This window comes from Bombyx mori, chromosome 11 (genome assembly GCF_030269925.1).
Source record: "Bombyx mori chromosome 11, ASM3026992v2".
NCBI classification, from domain to species: Eukaryota; Metazoa; Arthropoda; class Insecta; order Lepidoptera; family Bombycidae; genus Bombyx; species Bombyx mori.
In genome coordinates, this window is record NC_085117.1 from 5,863,654 (window position 1) to 5,886,129 (window position 22,476).

At 37.9% G+C, this 22,476-nt stretch overlaps 1 protein-coding gene across 2 annotated transcripts in view; it reads right to left on the minus strand.

The window, feature by feature from the left end:
* Positions 1–22,476, minus strand: part of LOC101739353 (low-density lipoprotein receptor-related protein 2) — a 215,512-nt gene that overhangs the window by 33,236 nt on the left and 159,800 nt on the right. For both annotated transcript variants that reach the window (XM_038014036.2, XM_038014035.2), the window contains 2 exons: positions 7,450–7,569; positions 628–759 (listed from right to left, as the gene is read on the minus strand). In XM_038014036.2, coding sequence (XP_037869964.1) covers positions 628–759; positions 7,450–7,569 — 252 coding nt within the window. The remainder of the gene's footprint in view (positions 1–627; positions 760–7,449; positions 7,570–22,476) is intronic.

A 22,476-nucleotide genomic window follows, 5' to 3' on the forward strand; every position in this document is an offset into this window, starting at 1 on the left:
TGCCTGAGCATAAGTTGTTAGTCGCTCGCTACCACCCATGCTGGTCGCAGTGTCGAACTAATGAAATGTTGTATGACGACTGTCCCAGCCTTCAAACAGGAACACATGAGGTTTCGTAGCAGATGAAGTAGCGTGAGACACATAAGAGCCGTTTGATCATATACTAGTCCGCCCTTGCTGAACAGCATTGCCTTCGGCTTTTTGGAGGGAATGCGAGAAGTTAAGTTGTGTGATTTGTTTTATTTTGTCTATTTAGTGTTTCTTCAGGTTTGTGAAAGTGCACAAATGTGGGGAAATGAAACAGAACCGCTGTACTTAGCTTCTTGGGATCCCCTAAAAAGTCCACTGAAAAAAATCTCAGTAAATGACCACCATTTTTCTGAGATTATATTTCATCTCAAATCATCACATCTCATCTAATGTCATTAAATTTCTTCCCAATTGATTAATGTCTCAAATTAATCATTTTCATTTCATTTAATTTCACTCCATATTATCATTTTTCACAAAATTAAGAATATAAATTAAAATAAGATATGACTTAAAGGTCTTAGTTACCAGGTCATAAAATCCCGTAAAAAAAATAAGGCTTTGCCATCTACATAAATAAGCCTGTATAGCACTTACTGCAGTCAGCCTCGTCGGAGCCGTCCACGCAATCCACGTGCATGTCGCAGCGGTAGTGCGGGGGGATGCAATACGTCTTGTTCCACACGTACTGATTGCAAGACAACTGCCCTGCGTCGCACTCCGGAGGAGCTGAAACAATTAACGAAATGAATTATATTGTTGAGGGGGACAGGTCAAGAGGAATGGGTAATATAAGTTTTTTAATGGTGTAGGTACTTCAGCGTTTGAGCTCATGCTCCAGCTGATATTAATAAGTTTTTACTAGTGGTAGGACTTCTTGTGAGTCCGCGCGGGTAGGTACCACCGCCCTACCTATTTCTGCCGTGAAGCAGTAAAAGCGTTTCGGTTTGAAGGGTGGGGCAGCCGTTGTAACTATACTGAGACCTTAGAATTTATATCTCAAGGTGGGTGGCGCATTTACGTCGTAGATGTATATGGGCTCCAATAACCACTTAACACCAGGTGGGCTGTGAGCTCGTCCACCCTTAAAAACAATTAAAAAAAAACGTGATAGTTGATAAGCTCAATCTGATTTTCTCAGACGAAACAGATAAAGATTCTGAATTAAGAATCTTCGCGATCTCGTTGCTTTGTAGTCGTTTTAAAAGGGATAAATAAGTGCGCTAGAAAAGTTTTTTCATCGTCATCGTCATAGTAATCTTCAGTCTCGCCGCGATTCACAAACTTCCTCTTATTTCATTATCGCGATCTACTTTGAAGTAATTCAGTGTTTTGCTATCTAGAAACGCGGTTTGCGAAGTTTATTAAACGCGAAAAAAGTCACTGATGCCATCTGAAATGGCGCAAGGAAGGGAAACCGTCGGATTTGATACATTCCACTTTTAAAAGAGAAACATAATTTGGAATAGATGTTTTTCTGCCGGAATTTGTGTTGATTTTATTTTATACTAGCGACCCGCCCTTGCTTCGCTTCGGAAACTGTAATTTATTATTAATTTCTCCACTATTTAATGAATGTTATTATATATGTAAATCTTCCTCTTTAATCACAGTATATATTAAAGAAAACCGCATCAAAATCCGTTGCGTAGTTTTAAAGATTTAAGCATACATAGGGCCAGACAAATATATGAACAGAGAATTGTTTTATACTATGTAGTGATAGTGATGTAACAAACAAGCACCAAAATACAACCATCAAATTTTGTCTAAAATTTGTTTTTTATAAATCAATGAAAAGTTAAGTAGTGTTGAAAATATAATTTGTATCGTGATAGTTAATATTTTCCGGTAAGAATAATTTTATCAAAATAAATATTTGTAAGTGCGCTTTTTTTTTTTGGTTAACAAGCTCACGGTGTACCTTTACGCTGTAAATGTTGTAACTAGTTCATGGATATCACAAGGAGGATGCCGCCACCCACTTTGAGTCTTGGATTATACAAATGTCTCTATCATTAAGTAATTACGCAAATAAAAAATTTAGGCGGTTTTTATTACACTATGCTATTTTTTCACTGTGGAAGTCATGCACAAACATGAGTGAGGCATTGCTTGATACGAATACACCGGGCGTCTTATCCTCCAGGGCATGACAACTTCTCCCTAGTTTGTTGGTTCGTGTTTTTCCATTATCCCGTTTCATCGAGTCACAAACATGAATTGTGTAACTATGCACTAGTTGTTGACACTCCAAAGAAGACGAGGTACGCTATAAGTTTAATTTAAATGCCCGCAGAGGAGGCTACTGATGTTCTGGCTATTTCTTCTGCAAAATTTTACCAATTGTACCAATGTCACTGAGATTTATACATTATTTTTACATCTATTTCAAATATATTTGCTATCGGCACTCACTCGGCAGTCACGAATCACCGCACTAACTTTGCTAGCTTCAAGAACGAACAAGTAATTATTTCAAAATGGCGCACAGAGTCGGAGTCCAAATTGAATCTACTGTTGAATCGTGCGAACCCGGGGAACTAATCGAGTCGACGATCATTAGGACAAAGGGTCTGTTCGAACGCGCCGACCTGTAATCTAAGGTCATCAATCAACGCACTCACGGACACTGGAGCACTTCACAGCTTGACAGCGTAACTGAGGACAGTCCGACCGAACTAGTGCGGAGTAATAATTCTACCAGGCACGCTGACTAAAAGTAGTATTCACACACTATTTTGTACCATTAATATATTTTTTATATGATCGAAGGATTACTGGTGGCCCCGAGGCCTTTCCAGGTTCACCAGGATAAGTGGGCGAGCAAAGGCTCAGCCAGGAGGGTGGAATTTGCTAACAGCTTTTCCAAGCGCCTCCGAAGGAGACTTAAGAACTCAAGAGCAGTTGCTTCGCGATGGAATCTACTACCGGATTGAAATCGCGACCCGCCGAGAAGATCCGGCGAGAAACTCAGCGGCTTTTGTACCGTTTATTGTTATCAGAGTATTGGACTTATCCAATTGGAGCATAAGGGTAATTATACGCCTATTTAAACGGCTTGATGATTAAGTCCTCAAAGATGCGTAACTCTATTACATGTTACCAGTCGTTTCTTTAATAGCTTACAATGATACGTTAAGGACCAGTTTGAAGACAGCCATCGCTCTAGTCATTATTACTGTCTCTGGTTTGGCAGAGTTTGCAGCCCCACGGTACCACCTTGTATTAGAACATAAAGTCGAAACCTCAATTTTATTATGGCCGTCCCATCGCACAAACTAGAACGTATGAGCTCTTCGCGACGGAGATCGTGGTACCGAGCCTTATGGATTGACAATATGCCCTTTTACCATTTGAGTGAATGAAGTCGTCGTGGCCTTAAGGATAAGACGTCCGGTGCGTTCGTATCTAGCGATGCTTCGATCTAGCATTCGGATCCCGCAGGCGGGTACCAATTTTTCTAATGAAATACTTTCTTAACAAAGGTTCACGATTGACTTTCACGATGAAGGAATAGCATGTGAGTCAGCACGGGTAGGTACTACCACCCCGCTTATTTCTGTCGTGAAGCAGTAATGCGTTTCGGTTTGAAGGGTGGGGCAGCCGTTGTAACTATACTGAGACCTTAGAACTTATATCTCAAGGTGGGTGGCGCACCACCAGGTGGGCTGTGAGCTCGTCCTACCATCTAATCAATAAAAACAAAATTAAAAAAGTGGTTAAGGGCTATCAGGACATGGCATTAGAGATACAAATAATAATAATGATTTCTTTGTCTCATTGAACAAAGCGGAGGGACTTCAGTCCAGTGTCTGTGTGCATTCAGGTGCGATAGTTCACGCGCGACCAGTCAAATGGTTTCATTGCTTGGTTTGAGCGCCTAATTCAGCGGAATGGAAACACACGCGTTTACACAATAATCAATTATATCGTTTTGTAATACAACTGGTTTACTGTTTTATTATCGAAATAATAGCGGTTTCGTTCTTCATGGCCACAGGTGGAGACGACTTTCACAATGAAATCGACACTGCGTTGCTCTTCGGATATCACAGAGGAATCCAGAGTCACCATGAAATGATTTCTGCAAACCATATTGGAACATACTTAACAACTGGACTTACTGATGGTAGGACCTCTTGAGAGTCCGCGCGGGTAGGTACCACCTCCCTGCTTATTTCTGCCGTGAAGCAGTAATGCGTTTCGGTTTGAAGGGTGGGGCAGCCGTTGTAACTATACCTGAGACCTTAGAACTTATGTCTCAAGGTGGGTGGCGCATTTACGCTGTAAATGTCTATGGGCTCCAGTAACCCCTTCACACCAGGTGGGCTGTGAGCTCGTCCACCCATCTAAGCCATAAAAAAAAAACATAAACTTGAAACAATTCTGTTTTTAAACGTAAATGAATTGATGTGATATAATTTGTCTTTAAAAACCTTGTGTTTGTATACACGATCAGAGTCACGTTGTTCATATAGTCGTGTTGAGCCAGCAATACCAGTGACCGGATCCTAAACAAACATCGATTGATTTAACGGCGACCTCCCAATCAAACTACATATACCTACTAAGCTGAGCATATTTGCACGTCATTGTCTTTGTGTCATTGCGTACGTACAAGTATGTATTTGCTGTTGAGCTTAATGTTAATTAACCGTCAATGGACGCAAATTTGAGAAGTGGTCATTCCCTGTGAAAGAAAAAACTAAGCAACAATAAAACGATAGTCGAACTATTACACGATCGCACCGCAGTATCTGTTATGTCCAGCGGCATGTCGCACCAAGTCAGTTCCGATGTAATGTCATGTTCCGATACGCTTCGAACGATACAGAGAACAAGAAATATCGCAACTCCCAGCTTTATATATATTTTTTCCTTACCTAAGCTGATAGCCTTGAGAGGCTACATCAGCGTAACCTTAACTAGTAGGTGAGCTCACGGGGCTCAAACCTGACGACGTTGCTAACACGAACTCTAGCAAGAGCCGTGCTTCGCAGAATCTACCACCGGATCGGAAACGCAACCCACTGAGAAGATCTAGCGAGAAACTCAATGGGCTGTGTTTGAGGGTTAATTTACTCGTCGAGCCCTTTGTCGCAAGCGACGGGTTCGATGAGAACGATGACCGGTGCTTGGGGTACCTAAAAGCACCGTTAGTGGATCGGGAGGATCCGAAATGAGGTGTTTGAGGCGACGTCGACTGCTTTCCATTCTGTCCGCAGGATCGGGAATGTAGTTACCGGCGGCCACGGGTCGAACTCCCAGCCGTATCTTACTTAATGAGTTTTATTCAGCATTTTTAGTGAAACTCCTTTGAAGTAACGTTATCATTAGGGCAATGTGTTCCTCAAGTTTGTGGCGAGGCGTGGGGGAGGCCTATGTCCAGCAATGGACGTCTGCGGGCTGATAGAATAGAATTTCTCAACTCACTCTATGCCCATCAGGTTACTATAGACTTCGATAGACTTCACGGAACAAACTAATCACATTCTTTTAATAAATATATAGAGCCATATAATGGTTTTAATCATGTCTAACAATCGTAGCAACTCAAAGAAACACACGGCAGTCACATACAAGATACCCAAGATAATATCGAGGGGTGAAATGCTATGTGGCTTAAGCGACATTTTTACAACTTCACAAAAGAGCCATTTATATTTTAAATTTAGAAAAAATAGCACTATAAAAAACATTTTCGGCTGTTTTAATGTGGCAACATAATTGAAGTTCAATTAAAAACAACGAACTGTTAATGCTAATATTAATAAATGTCACTTATCTATATTAATACGTGAAGCAAAAACTTTGTATCCCTTTTCAAGAAAATTGCGCGAACGGAGGAGTATGAAATTTTCCACACTTATAGAGAATATAGAGAAGAAGTGCACAAAGCTAATATTTTTTTAAAATAATGCATAAAAGATACATTAAATAAATAAAGAAAACATTACACACACTACAGACCATGTATTTGACGCACTCACGCATGCATACTATTTATTGTCAAACTTTTGTTCTTGACGTCTGTGGTCAAATTGAGAATAGATTAAATATTGTTTGTCTTTGTTAATATTTTTTATAGCGTAGTCTTGGCGAAATTTGTGATTATAGAAGTATAAAATACAATCATAATAGTGTACAAACTTACAATTCCAATTAATTATAGTCGTATTTCGACTACTGCGGGACCTCTAGTTAAGTAAAAAATCGCCTAAACTAAATAGATTTTTAGCTCTCGATATACATAGAGCGGCAGACAGCGACTTGTAAAAATAATAAACAAAATCAGTAGTTTATTTAGTTGAGTAATTTAACATTATTTTTTCGGGAAAGGTAAAGATTACACATCTTTATTTTTGCTATACACCCCGGTTTTCATCAGACGTAACAAACAACGGATCCTACATCCGAAAACAAATATTGTCAGGTCAGACGATAAAAAAAAGCGTATGAAAACAAGCTCGAGGTATTTTCGTTTGTCGGAAACTGAACACTAGAAGGTACGACACGTTGAATAATGTTAGTTTTTAGGTTATAAATGGTACACGACGATACAACGCTACGTGTTGTTCACTATCACCGGTGGATTGTCGGGTGTCGAATGTCGGACCCAATATATTCCGTAAAGCCAATCCGACTAATTAACACCAAAAACGTTATAACTGCCAATTCGATCCAATCGATTATAAGTTGGCAACTCGTTACGAACACTATTTATATGGTAATATAATATATATGGTAATATAAATAGTGAATCGAGATCCCTCACGCACTGATACGCAATCGTCGCTCGACTTATCTAAGTTACGTATAACTTTAATGAGATTTATTTATATGTGGGACTATATTATTATAAGAGCATCTTAATATGAAAAGTTCATAGAAACAAAACGTATTTAAGACGCAATATTGGACAGCTTTACATTTTAACGTTACCATTGTAATTTGTTTATATATAATTATTGTTAAAGTACTTTTCAGTGTGCTAATATTTTTTCAGTTACAAATTTGTCAGCATATCCGTCCACATATATGACGGCAACATGAGATTGTTTTGTTTGAATAATATGTTTATTAATATCAAAATAATAATAGTTTAATTCATACTAACGCCATCTAGGGATTAAAATATGTAATAGGATAGTAATGTATCATAGTCAATTAACAAACAATAAAGCGTTAATTCTCAACCATCATCTCATTCGTGTTATTATATTTCTGTATCAGGAGCTTTGTGTTCCATCGTGAAGCACGCTTGCTTCGGTATCATAGAGGCACCCGCCAAAACCATCAAGACACAATGAATTAATTTCAGATGAAACTACCCTCTAAAAACTTTTAAATTAATTTCATATTTTTTATGTATTTTTCTAGGAATTTACACGAATAGTTAAAAACAATGGAACTTACGACAAGATTGGAATTCGTCCTCGCCCTTATCGCAGTCCTTCTGGTAGTTGCACACCCACAGCGAAGGGATGCATTTACCCTCTGGACACCGGAACATACTGCTCGGGCATACTGTGTCGCCTGCGAACGAAAAGAAAGTCAAGATTAGATCGCAATCAACAAACAACAACAAAACACATAACAAAAAGGCTTTTATCCATTTTTTTAATTTTTTATTGTTTAGGTGGGTGGACGAGCTCACAGCCCACCTGATGTTAAGTGGTTACTGGAGCCCATAGACATCTACAACATAAATGTACCACCCATCTTGAGATATAAGTTCTAAGGTCTCAAGTATAGTTAAAACGGCTGTCCTACCCTTCAAACCGAAACGCATTACTGCTTCACGGCAGAAATAGGCTGGTACCTATCCGCGCGGACTCACAAGTGGTCCTACCACCAGTAAATTTCGAATGAAATAATATTTCAATAATAAACAACAGAGCTATACATGAAATTCATTTAAATCTTGAGGTGTGAGTGATTACATATTCCGATCATTGGGCGCCCACCGTGTTATTTTATTGGATGTAACACGACATCTGTCAGCTCAGTCGGCTCGGGAATGGGAAAAGAGATCTACTGAAAATTGTTGCGCATAGTTTTGCGAAGTTCGCCTCATTACGAGTGACGTAATTTTAAGCCAAAATGTACGACAGTTGACCAACATTCCCTGACACCGAAACGATTGCCCCGCGGGACATGGCAGGCTGACAATGACGTGAAAGAACTTTACAATTATAACAATCATATTATTTACTTGCTGTGTCCGTCCGCTTCGCTTTGCATTTAAAATTAACATTATTATTTCTCGCCCCCACAAAGATTCTCATCATTAAAGCCCCCGCAACTGGTGTAGGGAATCCAACACTCATATAAATATTGGCCTATCCATTAAGTACATGTAATTTCTACATGAATACCAAGTTTCAAGTCAATCGGATGCATGGTTCAGTAATTATAACGGAACTTCCGTAAAAACATCTGAAGTCGTCGTGGCCTAAAGGATAAGACGCCCGGTGCATTCGTATGTAGCGATGCACCGGTGTTCGAATCCCGCAGGCCAGTACCAATTTTTCTAATGAAATACCTATTCAACAAATGTTCACGATTGACTTCCACGGTGAAGGAATAACATCGTGTAATAAAAATCAAACCCGCAAAAATTATAATTTGCGTAATCACTGGTGGTAGGACCTCTTGGGAGTCCGCACGGGTAGGTACCACCACCCCCCGCCTATTTCCGCCGTGAAGCAGTAATGCGTTTCGGTTCGAAGGGTGGGGGTAGCCGTTGTAACTATACTGAGACCTTAGAACTTATATCTCGAGGTGGGTGGTGCATTTACGTTGTAGATGTCTATGGGCTCCAGTAACCACTTAACAACAGGTGGGCTGTGAGCTCGTCCATCCATCAATGCAATAAAAATAAACCACTGTAGATTTATATATTAGTATATACTTATATAACAATCAGCTTAAAGTATATTTATGTGTTCACATCTACAATAAATTCCGTTCGCTAAAGACTTTACTTATAACAAATGCGCGATAGAAGTAAACAAGCACTTAATAAATTTAACATCAAAACAAATAGAACTTCACTTAAAGAGCCATTATTACACTTTATTGATCCAACTCTTGACTGCCACAACTATCGGCGAAGTGTTTGTTTTCGATAAATCCGCCTGATGAGGGACCGCTTATCGTTAAGTGAGATGAAATGTTATTCAGTACGATCTAAGAATCCTCGAGATAAATGTGGCCTGATTTACAAACAAAACAAGAGTTATTTAGTTGATGCTCGCGATCGCGGAAAATGATTAATTCTCTTTTAGATATTTCTAAGCTCATGGTTTAGCTGATATTAAATTGTTAACGAAGCCCATTAGTCAGTCATTACAATGTAAATGTTTCAGAAGGTGGATTAGTATTATAGTAAAACTAAATATTTTTCTATAAGTATATAATTAAAATAATTAGTAAAAACAAGTTAAATTTTTAAACATAGGACAACACCAAACTCAGATCAATAAAACATAATAAATAAGTACTGTATTTATGAAATATACGGGAAATTTACCGTCAAAGTAACATAATAAAATAAAGTAAGAAGATTAAAATTAGGTTTAACGGGAAAATATAAATTGAGATAACGATAACAAAGTTGAAGGTTGCGTCTTACGTTTGCTGATTCCATTGTCGATCACGTCACGAGAATTGAAAAATCTTAATCGAATGTTTGCTTTATCGTTTTGAGTTCATAAAAAATGACTGATAATCGGATTATACAATACGGTCTGATCGAGAGCATTCGAAGACATGCCTCTCTGTGGTCACACTGTGGCACTGTGGTATTCATGCAAATTCTCTGAAAGTGATCATAATGTCGCTTGAAATAAATCATCTGCGCGACGAACTGGTAGTAGGACCTCTTGTGAGTCCGCGCGGGTCGGTACCACCACCTTGCCTATTTCTGCCGTGAAGCAGTAATGCGTTTCGGTTTGAAGGGTGGGGCAGCCGTTGTAACTATACTGAGATCTTAGAACTTATATCTCAAGGTCTGCGGCGTATTTACATTGTAGATGTCTATGGGCTCCAGTAACCACTTAACACCAGATGGGCTGTGAGCTCGTCCACACATCTAAGCAATAAAAAATTAAATAAAAAAAAGAATAGAATGAGATGTTTGTGTCCACGAGTAGATTGCGCCTAGCAAAGTCGTGTCGTCCTAGAGCCTCAGAGACATCGCACAAAAAGTACCAAGTATTATATACAAAGCGGAGGTATCAGTATCAAGATTGTTAAGTTACTTAAATACGATACCATGTTCCCTTAAAGCTGGGATTTCAAAGAGCAGTATCACAAACAACTGATTTACTTACAATTTTCTCGGCCATCTTATCTTTTATAGATGGAAATTTCAAGATAAACAGATATTTTGTGTGTGTGTTTTTTCTTACTAGTATTACTGCGATTTATCTCAGTCAGTGTTTTAGGCCCGCGCGGACCGACACCAACATCTTATTTATAATATTTCTGCCGCAATTACGCATTCCGGTTTCGGGGGTATGAAGCCTAAACAACATAAGTGAGATTCGATCAATGTGATTGAGGGTGAGTGGTTCGTGCGTGTAGCTCCTGAGATCTACTTTCAATGACTTCCAAATGAAAACGCTTGTTGATAAAATACATTTTTAAGAATTCACTTTCTAATGTGGTCGGTCACCTTTAAGGAAAAGCCATCTTAAATATGGACGTCAAGAAAACAACACAAACTTTTCTCATTACCCGACCGCCATTACAATGCTACAACTGGCTTATAGCCGTAAAGGTAGCCTACCAGCCACAATGCGTCATAATCAAGTCTTTCAGCAGCTATATTGCTTCCACGAGCCGACGTGAGTTGCGTACCCTAGTGGGAAACAACTCATAACCTAAGCCCGCTTCTGGCCGGATTTTCTCAGCGGGTCGCCATTCTGATCTACTAGCAGATGGACCCATGAAGCACCTCTCTTTGAACTGTTACAACAAGCCTATGTGCGCTGCTGCGGTGACATATAGCCAAAAGATTTAAATCGAAATGGTCTAAGGTTTATGTCTACCGAAATTATGTATTTAAGCTGCATATTACCCGTAACAGCGCGAGATTATTATATGTTTAAAGATATAGAAGATATATCTTCCCTTTCTGCTTGTGCGTTTTTTGAAAATATAAATCGTCTTTTCGCATTAAAAGTGTACAATTTCCAAAAATATACGAAATTGAGTTAATATGCGGAATCATTTGGCATCATCAGTATTTTTCTCAGAAAAACTGCCGAAAGAGCGTAGTTTAGTTTTAGTATACCTATGTTTTGACTACTATTAACAAAATTAATACATAATTTTATCTTACTTTAAAAGACAGATAATGTAACTGGTAAAAAAAACATAAATGTTGCAAAGATGATTGATTAATATTAAAAAAAACACATGTTAAATCTTTAAAACATTCTCCTGTAAAATTAGTAAGTTTTGAGAGATTATACAGTTTTAATGTGAGAAGACGAAATATAAATCTATCCCTGGTCTAGAACTTGCAAAATCATGAATGAAGAACAAGTATGGGGCCAATTACAGGAGCCGCACGACCAAGTAATAGGGTTGGACGAGAAATACGATCGCTGCCTTAATTGGGTGTTTGAAGTTAATACCTCGTCGGAGTCGGGGATTACTTGAAATTAGACGAACGGTTATGACGATAAACTGTTTTTTGGTACGAAATGTTAGCGCAGATATATATGTATGCGTAGATCGCCTATACATAACGCGGAACTGACCACACATTGGTATGCGAACTGTGAGGTCTTGTTGGGAACTATATAGATATTGCCATAGTGTTTTAAACGTCTATTTTAAATTTAATCACCATCATAATAATAATTTATACTGGTCGTAATATTTTTTTTATTGCTTAGATGGGTGGACGAACTCACAGCCCACCTGGTGTTAAGTGGTTACTGGAGCCCATAGACATCTACAACGTAAATGCGCCACCCACCTTGAGATATAAGTTCTAAGGTCTCAGTATAGTTACAACGGCTACCACACCCTGCAAACCGAAACGCATTGCTGCTTCGCGGTAGAAATAGGTGGGGCGGTGGTACTTACCCGTGCAGACTCATAAGAGGTCCTACCACCAGTAAAACTTTACACACGGGAGTGTAAGGACTGGTAGGATGAAGCAGCGTAAATACTGCGTGTGCTGGGTATCGAAGGACACCTTATGCAAAATAATAATATGTCGAACAGTTTAAAGATATGGATCCCTACATACATCCACTGATATCATCAGTTGTACTGAGGAACCAGCTGGTAGTAACCGTACTTCATTTTATAGAAACGAATGCATTACCCAGTCTCATATCAGGAACCGTCATCAATAAACGATTTTGATACCGTTTGATCACAACCTCATCAAAAGAGATCTTCATTTTATATAGACAAGAAAAAATATCCCTGCGAATATACCTACTCATGAATAACCATGATGATCATATGTAATAAAGAAATGTATATTGACTCATGTTTATATATTAGCAGATTTACTCGAAAAACTGTATGCACAGATGGGATTTTTATTAGATGAATTTCAGAAATATTATATGCTATGCCGTAGTCAGGGAGGGCCGGTGAGAAGCAGGGAAGACTAATGAAGGACGAAGCAAAGATACATAAATAATTTTGCACAATACGTAATACTAATTAATTCCGAAACACATTATTTTGGCGGGCACCGTGGAGAGGCGAGAGTAACACGTTCGAGCGCCATTACGACCGCAATAATTTCCACTTTATCTGACGTTATCTTGATTCGTGAACATCTTAACGAAGCACAATAATAGCGCGACAGAACTTAAGAAATTCTCATCGTATTAATGGGCCGGTTTACTGTCGGGACATCAAATTTTATTAGCTGTTTATATCGTTTCCTGGTTGGTTCACGTTTCGGTTGGAAAGGAAGAGAAATGGGCAGGACTCGTGAAGGTTTTTTATGAGCAATAACAGGAAAATGTATTAGTTACAGTTGTGTTCCGTGAGCTGCCGCCGAATGAGATACGTGATGCAGTTTAGTGGACAACGCTTGAATGCGGGATCACAGACTGGCATCGCTGTCGGAATTGAAAAGGATCCCGGGATTATTGTTGTAATGGATACGTTGATCCTGTTTTCATGACAATGGCGTTTAAGATGTTCTAATTCCAGAGACATGCCAGTTCGTTAAAAGTGCACGCAACGGTGCGAAATAAAAAAAAATCACACATCTTTTTTTGTCGTGGGACACCGGATAGGAACGAAGTTCCTTATTATAAAAATGTTGATTTTAAGTTCTATTCGAGGTATAAAGAAAATAAAACTGGACGTTTCGCAACAACCCACGGTCATTCGGTAACGTGCGAACTTATTGTGGTACACTTCATTCACGGTTGTTTGTATAAGAGTTAGTGTATTGCGCAAACGAACGCTCTGAGATCGTGGTCAATGAATGACAAAAAAATATGTTATTTTTGTACGTTATTACAAAGTTAAGTCGTACATTGTGTGCATTACTTATTTGTACATTATTACAAAGTTAAGTCGTACACTGTGTGTATTACTAATAAAAATCTTACGTTACGGACATTTTTTTCCTGTTAGGGTACCGTCCCATAAATAACTTCGTTCCAAAATACCTGATCAGTATTTTTTTAATAGTAGCCTGCCTAATTTGGTCTGTGCTCTGCTAGAATTGATCTACAAGGGAATTTCACAATAAAAACGTTCTAAATGTAAAATAGAAAGATACAATAAATATGGATGTAACAAGGGGTCCCTTATCGCTAAAAGCGATCTTTTTCAGACGAAATTGCTTGGATAGGTGTGCACCACACATACTTTAAACACACATAGCTTACAATAACCTGTTACGATATATTTACAGTGTCAGATAATAACTCAAATATATTAGTTAACAAGCCAATGGATCGCTGACGGGTGACACGAATAATTTTGGAATATTTAAACAACTTCTTGAAGGTAAAATAAGTGATTTAGTACTAGGATCGTATTCCGGCAAGGTAGGGCAAGAAATACAGTCACTTGATAGTAAATTCGAGTTTCTTACAACATTAAATAACGTTCGCGATTCTTTATTCGTAATTAAAAAAATAAAATGGCGCTGCGTCATTTTATTCCAACAGCCGATTGTCAAATAAATGGCAAGCAATTTGTGGTTCGTTTTCCTTTTCTGGGGAGTGCATGCAAAGTTGATTTAAAATTTATAATGTAAAAGAAAATAGTATTAATACAAATTTTCAAACAAATATAACGTAATCAAACAAAGAATACCATAGTCAATAATAAAACGTATTAATTTTGTGGATTGTTCTTTCATTCGATATTTGAGATAGGCATGCTATAATAAACTTATTCCAGATGTTCTTTGTGAAACATAAAACGAAATGACAAAAGATTTATTGTAGGTACTAGCTGACCCGGCAGACTTCATAATGCCTCAATCGAAAAATTAAAGATCTAAGCTTTTGTATAAAATAAACTTAAAACAAAAAAAAAAGGAATCCATCCGACGGGGGGGACACCAAAGGAAAAACAAAATTGTTATTTTTATTTGATTCCGAGCATTTTCATATTTATCTACCTTTTAAACCTTCTCTGGACTTCCACAAATAATTCAAGACCAAAATTAGCCAAGTCGGTCCAGCCGTTGTCGAGTTTTAGCGAGACTAACGAACAGCAATTCATTTTTATATATATACCTATAGATAGTATTTATAGCTAGCTATAATTAGATTACTTCGGTTTTTTTTTATTGCCCTTGTAAGCAGATGAGCACACGACCCACCTGTTGGTGAGTGGTTACTGCCGCCCATGGACTTCAGCAATGCCAGGGGCAAAGCCAAGCCGCTGCCTACAAAACCTTGAGTGGTGAACTCCGATCAAAGATACGATAATAACAGAAAAAATGAACACTTAAAACCGAATGTATTTTTATCGTCTGTTCTCTAAATATTAAAGCTTGAGTCAAACAAGAATTCGCGTGTCTCTAGGATGAAAGTGCATGTCGGTATCCGACACGAGCCATTACGGTATGCAGTCCCGGCCTGACGTCACACTACACGTGCCTCACAGCACTCCGCACACTTTTAGAATTGCTCTTGAATATCTCGCATATGTCAACGGGGTGAGACTTGGTAGGTAATATTTTCAATTAAATTTATAGACAAAGTTATTTCCAATTATTTTTAGATGAATGGAAATAAATCGCAGCTCTTAAATAGATTTTCTTAATTGAAATAATCGTATGATCAAATCGTAACCAAACCGCATGGACTTAGTTCAAATTATAAAGAAAAAGATGTTATGTAAATAAGATATTTAAAGTAAAGAAACAAAAATGTTTTTATGCAATGATCTTATCTTATACCTTTAAACGAGTAATTCTTGTATATTAATATATACATAATCTGGATCTCGGAAACGCCTACAACGATTTTCATAAAATTTAGTATACAGGGGATTTCGGGGGCGATAAATCGATCTAGCTAAGATTTATTTTCAGAACATGTTGTTTTATTCGTGTTTTCAATAACCAACTCTTCCCGACATCTATTGGCGAATAATAATACTATTTTTCTTAATTGAGGGCAACTAACCGCTTTAAAGACACAACAAGATGGCGTTATCAAAAAAAAACCGGGCAAAGCTCAGTCATTGTCTAGTGCATTTTAAACGCTTTCAATTTCACCACCAATTGAACGATTGTATTGTCGTCCTACTGATATACTTGTACCTACCTTGCGTTTTAATTAAAACATTTTATGTTTGGTTTATAGTTTATAAAAAAAATATTCTCTCTATACCTATATGTTATGCTTTTATTATTTTATACGAAATTAAACTTTGAAATCTTATACACGATAGAAATTTAAAACAACAAGGAGTGCCCAGAACCTTCATAAGCATTTTCAGGAATATTGAAAGTGTGGGTAGACAAAAATTTAATTGAAAACTTAAGGTGAAGAATTTCTGGTCGAGAAAAGGGTCAGTTAAAGGGCTAATATCTGATATAACATAATTTCAGTGGTTTTGGAATCAACTGAAAAATTTCGGTCTGAGATGACTTCGAATATACTGTTGTTTTTTTTCTATAAATAATTCAATTGAATAATAAATTAAAAATACAGGAAAAAGAATCACAAATAAAAGTCGCCCATATTTCACAGACCTACGTCCTTTTTTTAAATTGGCTATAGAAGCTTTTAATTATTCATTTCAATAATTATAATATAACATTGTGAAGTGATTATGCGCTAAACTATTTGTTGGACTCGTATTTATTTAATACATGGATTTGTGGACGATTTCATGGCCCACCCGATGTTAAGCGGTCACGGGAGTCCATAGACCTCAACAACGTAGATTACCGCCGCCCATATTGGGACATGAGTTCTTTATTCTTCAAACAGTCACGCATTACTTCTGCTCGGTAAAAATTAGTAGAATGGTGGTACCTATCAGACACTCACAAGACGCCTTCCCACCAGTAATTATCCAATTTAAAATTTTTGCGGGCTTGATTTTTATTACACGATATTATTCCTTTATCCTCGATGTCATTGTTAAGTACGTATTTCTTTGCAAATATTGTTACCTGTATGCAGAGTTTCTAGCATAAAAGCATTCTAGTTTTATTTTGAATTTAGTAAAGAATATTGCATGTTATCTGCAAGATTCGGAACGCGAGCATTCTCCCGAGCACGACACGACCAAAACAGCGGTTCTCACATCCACTCCGCATCGTTCTGCTAAGCTAAGCTAAGCTACATTCAATGTAGCAGATGGCTTATCAAGCTTCCATGTGAGACACAATTGGAAATTCTTAGAGCTTAGTAGTAGCAGAACTAAAGTCATGTATGTGTATGGGTTTACGAAATAATAGGAACTTGCGAAGATGGTAAAGATTTAATTATATTTGTTATTCCTTGTAAATGAACGCTACTTCAATGAAACTCAGTTGGTCTGATGTTACTATGGTTGTTTTTATTGCCGTATAGGCAGACGAGCTTATGGCCCACCTGATGGTAAGTGGTTACCATTGCTTATGAACGTCAGCAATGCCACGGGCAGATCCAAGCCATTGCCTACCGTTTAATACAACAAGCCACGGTTGAAGAAGGACAAGTCATAGCGCTCGGGAAACACCGTGGAGGAGAATTCCTTCCAAAGCCGGATGGTACGTGGCAAACAAGATCTCGGAACCGCACTGTGGATGAACGTTGTATTTCCAGGTAGTATGATTGAACTCTTTCCGGTGGCGGAAGATGCGATAGTAAAAACGAGATGATAGTATCATCTTAAACAATTCCTCAGAGCACTCCCCATGGAACATACGGCACAAAATACAGAGGCGAGGTTCTAAGAACTTATCGGCACGTCTTACTCCCTTGAGACCTGTTTAATGCCAATATTATATTTACGCCCTGGTCTCGGAACGTGTAAAACCCGCAATATTTAAGCGATGAAAGTCTGCATTCAAGCATTCCCCGCGGCTGATACCTGTCGTGCCATTTTCAAGGTCTAATGTTTTCTTAACTTTACGGTACTTTTAGCTGATGAGTTACGGATTCCGACGGATATAAGGATAGCTTTTAGTCCGTGAAATATAAATATCGTGTATTTTTTCGTAGGTACATTTGCAAAGAGGAAGGAAATGTTTGAATTTAGTTTCAAGTTTCTTTCATATATCGCGGATATATAGTTTTTCATAACAAAGGAAGGATCTGTTTTATTTTCTGTAATGCTGATTTTATTGTGCAAATTTCCTTATTTTTGTATTAAATGGGTTTTTTTTTAATTGCTTAGATGGGTGGGCGAGCTCACAGCCCACCTGGTGTTAAATGGTTACTGGAGCCCATAGACATCTACAACGTAAATGCGCCACCCACCTTGAGATATAAGTTCTAAGGTCTCAAGTATAATTACAACGGCTGCCCCACCCTTCAAACCGAAACGCATTACTGCTTCACGGCAAAAATAGGCAGGGTGGTGATACCTATCCGCACGGACTCACAAGAGGTCCTACCATCAGTTAGAGCTACACCAATTACTCTTTAAGTGTTGCTTTTTACTGAACTTCAACTCATCTGCACTCCCTGTGAATACAATTTAACAACCCAGGCAAGTTTCTGGAACCGAAGCAGCTCCTGGTCAGGCTAGCCGCTGCTCTAGCCTTCAAATTAGTTCGAGCATCATTTTTCACATCACAGCACTGACAACGAAGACTTTATTTATCAAAACCGGGAGCAGCAAGCCGCGCTAATTTGCTACTCGCCCGTGCTTGTTGACGTTAAAGTTTTTTTTAACAAATTTATATTGTAACTTATTAATATATATTTGTACTAGCTGACCCGGCAGACTTCGTAGTGCCTCAATCGATAAATAAAAGACACATCAAGGGGACACATCAAAGGAAAAACAAAATTGTTACTTTTATTTAATTCCAAGCTTTTTCATATTTATCTACCTTTTAAACCTTCTCTAGACTTCTACAAATAATTCAAGACTAAAATTAGCCAAATCGGTCCAGCCGTTCTCGAGTTTTAGCGAGACTAACGAACAGCAATTCATTTTTATATATATAGATAGATATATAGATTAATAATTTTAAGAGTATTTATTCACCCAGAAGATACTGTACGGTAGCTTCGTTCGGTATTTCTCTTCACAAACGCAAGTAGCTCCTGAGATAATTCCTATTGACATTCTCGACTGTTGATCTACCAAGATTAAATATAAAACGCAATATCTAGCTAGTGCTCAGTTTATTAATCACATAAAAGACCGACCACACTACTCCGGCACGCCAACACATCGGAGTCCCAGCTCCTCACTATACGTATAAACTCAAACACTATTTTAAATTAAATAGCATCAAGTTTCTAGCATTCAATGTTGAATATTAGAATGTCGAGGCTTCATTTTATCACGGCCGGTGGCGTTATTAAAATTGCTGTCGTTTAAATTAGATAAGTTGATGTTTGATATGGAAGTCATCGCTATACTTAATTACAGATTAAAGTAATTGAATCTATATATTAATACGTGTAGCAAAAACTTTGTACGAAAATTGCGCGGATGGAAGACTATGAAATTTCCCACACTTATAGAGAACATAAAGAAGGAATGCAGGAAGGGGGCAAGTGGCCCCGGTAAACAACAAATTAAGGAGCGGACGGTTAGCGTGGTATGGACATGTGATGCGTAGAGAGAAGATGCATGTGACTAGGAGATGTATGGAAATGGTAGTGCAAGGTAGAGGGGGAAGAGGTCGACCGAAGAAGACATGGATGGAGTGTGTGAATGACGATATGAGAGAGAGAGGAGTGAGTGTTGAGATGACGGCTGATAGAAGAGAATGGAAGAGAAAAATTAGCTGTGCCGACCCCACATAGTGGGATAAGGTGGAGAAAAAGAAGAAAAAGAAGATAAAGAAGGAATGCATAATGCTAATATATTTTTAAAATTATGCATAAAAAATACATTAAATCAATATATAAAACATTACACACACTACCATGTATTTGACACACACGCACACGCACACGCACACACACATATATATACACCCTTTTGTTTATTGTTAGTCTGTGGTCTAATCGAGAATAGATTAATATTTTTGGTCTTTAGTATTCATTGTCTAGTGTAGCCTTGGCGAAACATGTGATTAAAGAAGTAAAATTTTTGACCATAGAACCATAACAATGTCCAAACTTTAATTTAAATCAATAAGTCTAGTCGAATTTCGACTTTTGTGGGACCACTAGTATATTATTAATAGGCAGTGTTATCGAAGTCCACTAGACGACACACAACAGACCGAAGCCTGAACCAATGCACTTACAGACTGGAATATGGAGAATATTATTGCAATTGCAATAATAGGCAGATGAGTTTACGACCCTTCTAGTTGTTAGTGGTCACCGTTGCTTATGGAAATCGGCTTTACCAGAGTGCAACCAAGTCGCGAGCTACTAATCACAAGTATATTTAAAGACAAGTTATTAGAAAAGTAGATAGATAAAGAAGTAGATAAAAAATAGTAGGCAACGGGAAGTAGTAGACGGTGCCAACGGACCGTAACGATACCTGGGAATAACGGTAATAAAAAAATTTCAAGTGTACGAAATATAATTTCCAATACCTTAAAGAGCTAGTAAACTTTTAATACAGACACATTTTGTAATGTTGGTCGGACTGTGTTGGTTATGCAATTTAAAAAATGATGTGCTCCGTTTTATTTGAACTAAATAAAAAAAATTGTATATCGAATGCATCTTGTTATCCGTAATAATATCCGTAGTCACTCACGAGGGCTCACAAGTTGATTAAAAATATAATGCTTATTACTGTTAACAGATACATATGTATGTATATCTATAATCCAAACGATACAAAAAACCACGCTACGTCAATGTTTCAATAAGACATAAAATGTAACAATAATAATAATATTATGATTCAAAAAAGAACATTACTTTAAGAAATATTTTTCAAAGCTTTGCAAGAAATATGGAACTCAAGTTAACCGAACAATAAAAGCTGTCGTCTTCGCGTGAATAATTAAATGCGTAAAAACGAAACTCTGAAGGGGAAATACATAATTTGTTATTTATGAATTACCGGCTTTTTTACAGAAATTTCCAAACAATTAACCAAGATGTTGTGAGAGCGGTGAAATAAAAAGGTTTCCTAAACTTTACAAAAAAAAAAAACTAAATATCTCTCATATGTTATCGTCAACAGTGCAATCCAGGATCCTTCGATATTTTGGACACGTATCGCGACGGCCAGCAGAGTCAATCGAGAAACTTGTTGTTCAGGGTAGGGTCAATGGTAAGAGATTTCGTGGAAGAATCCTCATGCGTTAGACTGGTCAGGTGAAAGACCTTACTGAAACCCCACTTAACGAGTGTTAAGTGAACGCAAACTATAGAAAATATCTGGCAAGAATTCCACATGACCACGACTGCTCTGCCAAGAGCAACCGATAATGATGATGAAACTGTACTTGAGAAAAATCTGTCGATGACTAATGAGTTATAACAAAAATCCCTGGTTAAGGCCTCTAAATCAACCCTTCAAGAATCGTGGCACTATCATATTCTGTTTGTCTAAATATGGTCTTAAACACAATCCTGTGCTCGTCTTTTATTGCACTCGACAACCTAAGGTCCAATTATCCCCAAGGAGGATTTAGCAAGGCACGCTCTAGATCGTAAAGTCGTCACCAAAGTCAAATTAGAATACCTATGGATACACATTACGCTCCGCTTTGTGAGAATGCGGCAGAAGCATAGACTTGGCTCTTGTATTTAAGTCTTAGAGGAGATTCGGCTGTCAGAGTTAGAGATAATTTCGTCTTGAATAAGATTGGCGGGATGTTCTGACGTTAACCCCCTATAACACGATAGATTACATTCCTACAATGTCGCGTATTGTGTAAAACCGTGTTATATGAGACTAGAAGCCACTACAAAAAGGAGAGTAATCTTTCTGAATGAAAGATCCCAATTAAGCCTGTATGTATACCTATTACACTCGTACATAAAAAATAAGCAGTAATGTTTCTGTTATTCCCATATATTATTGTGTGTTCATATTGTATAATGTAATATTCATAATAATTTTTAAACAAAAATCTCGTTAACGTGTACCGTGTTATAGGAAGATTTTTTTTCTTTTCTCTCGAGGGATTTTTTCTTTTCGTGTCAGAGTGGAACGTATTGTAAATTAAAGTTTTATAGGAGGGTTACCTGCTTTTTTCCCTTTTCGCTGGTAACCTAAGGGCCTATCCCTAGCTAGCCTATTCCAGCTACAACCGCACGCGTAGGTAAGTTACCTGCACTATGGCCTCCGAGTCAAATGCCACAGTGAGTATTATTTTTAAATTTGGTATCCGTGATTTGAGTACACTTGTTGTACTGTATGACTATAGCTCAGGTTGAGCCAACAAAGAAGGAAATTCAACCCTGGAGCGAAGCCAATATGTGGGCTTGGGTCCGTCGTAGCTACACTGCTTTTTGGCGTTAAATCTAAAACAAACTGGCAAGACATCATAACAGTTGCCACTGAACTAAAACAAAACATTTTAATACAGCATAACAACAATTTTATACGTGAAACAGGATAATATATAGTCATAATTTACGCGCAATACGTCCGCTCAGAACGGTTGTTCGCGCAAGACTGACCCGCGCCCGCCCCACGACACCGGAAGCGCTCGAAACGCGGGAAGCGTTACCAGGATCCGTACCGACGCACTTCCGGCTTGCACTCGTTACCAGTAACAGAGGTAAAGGTTATATAATGTAAATATTTCATCTTATTCATCTTGTTTAATACATTTTTTTATGTATCTAATCGTCTTCATTAGCAATGTCACTAGGAAAC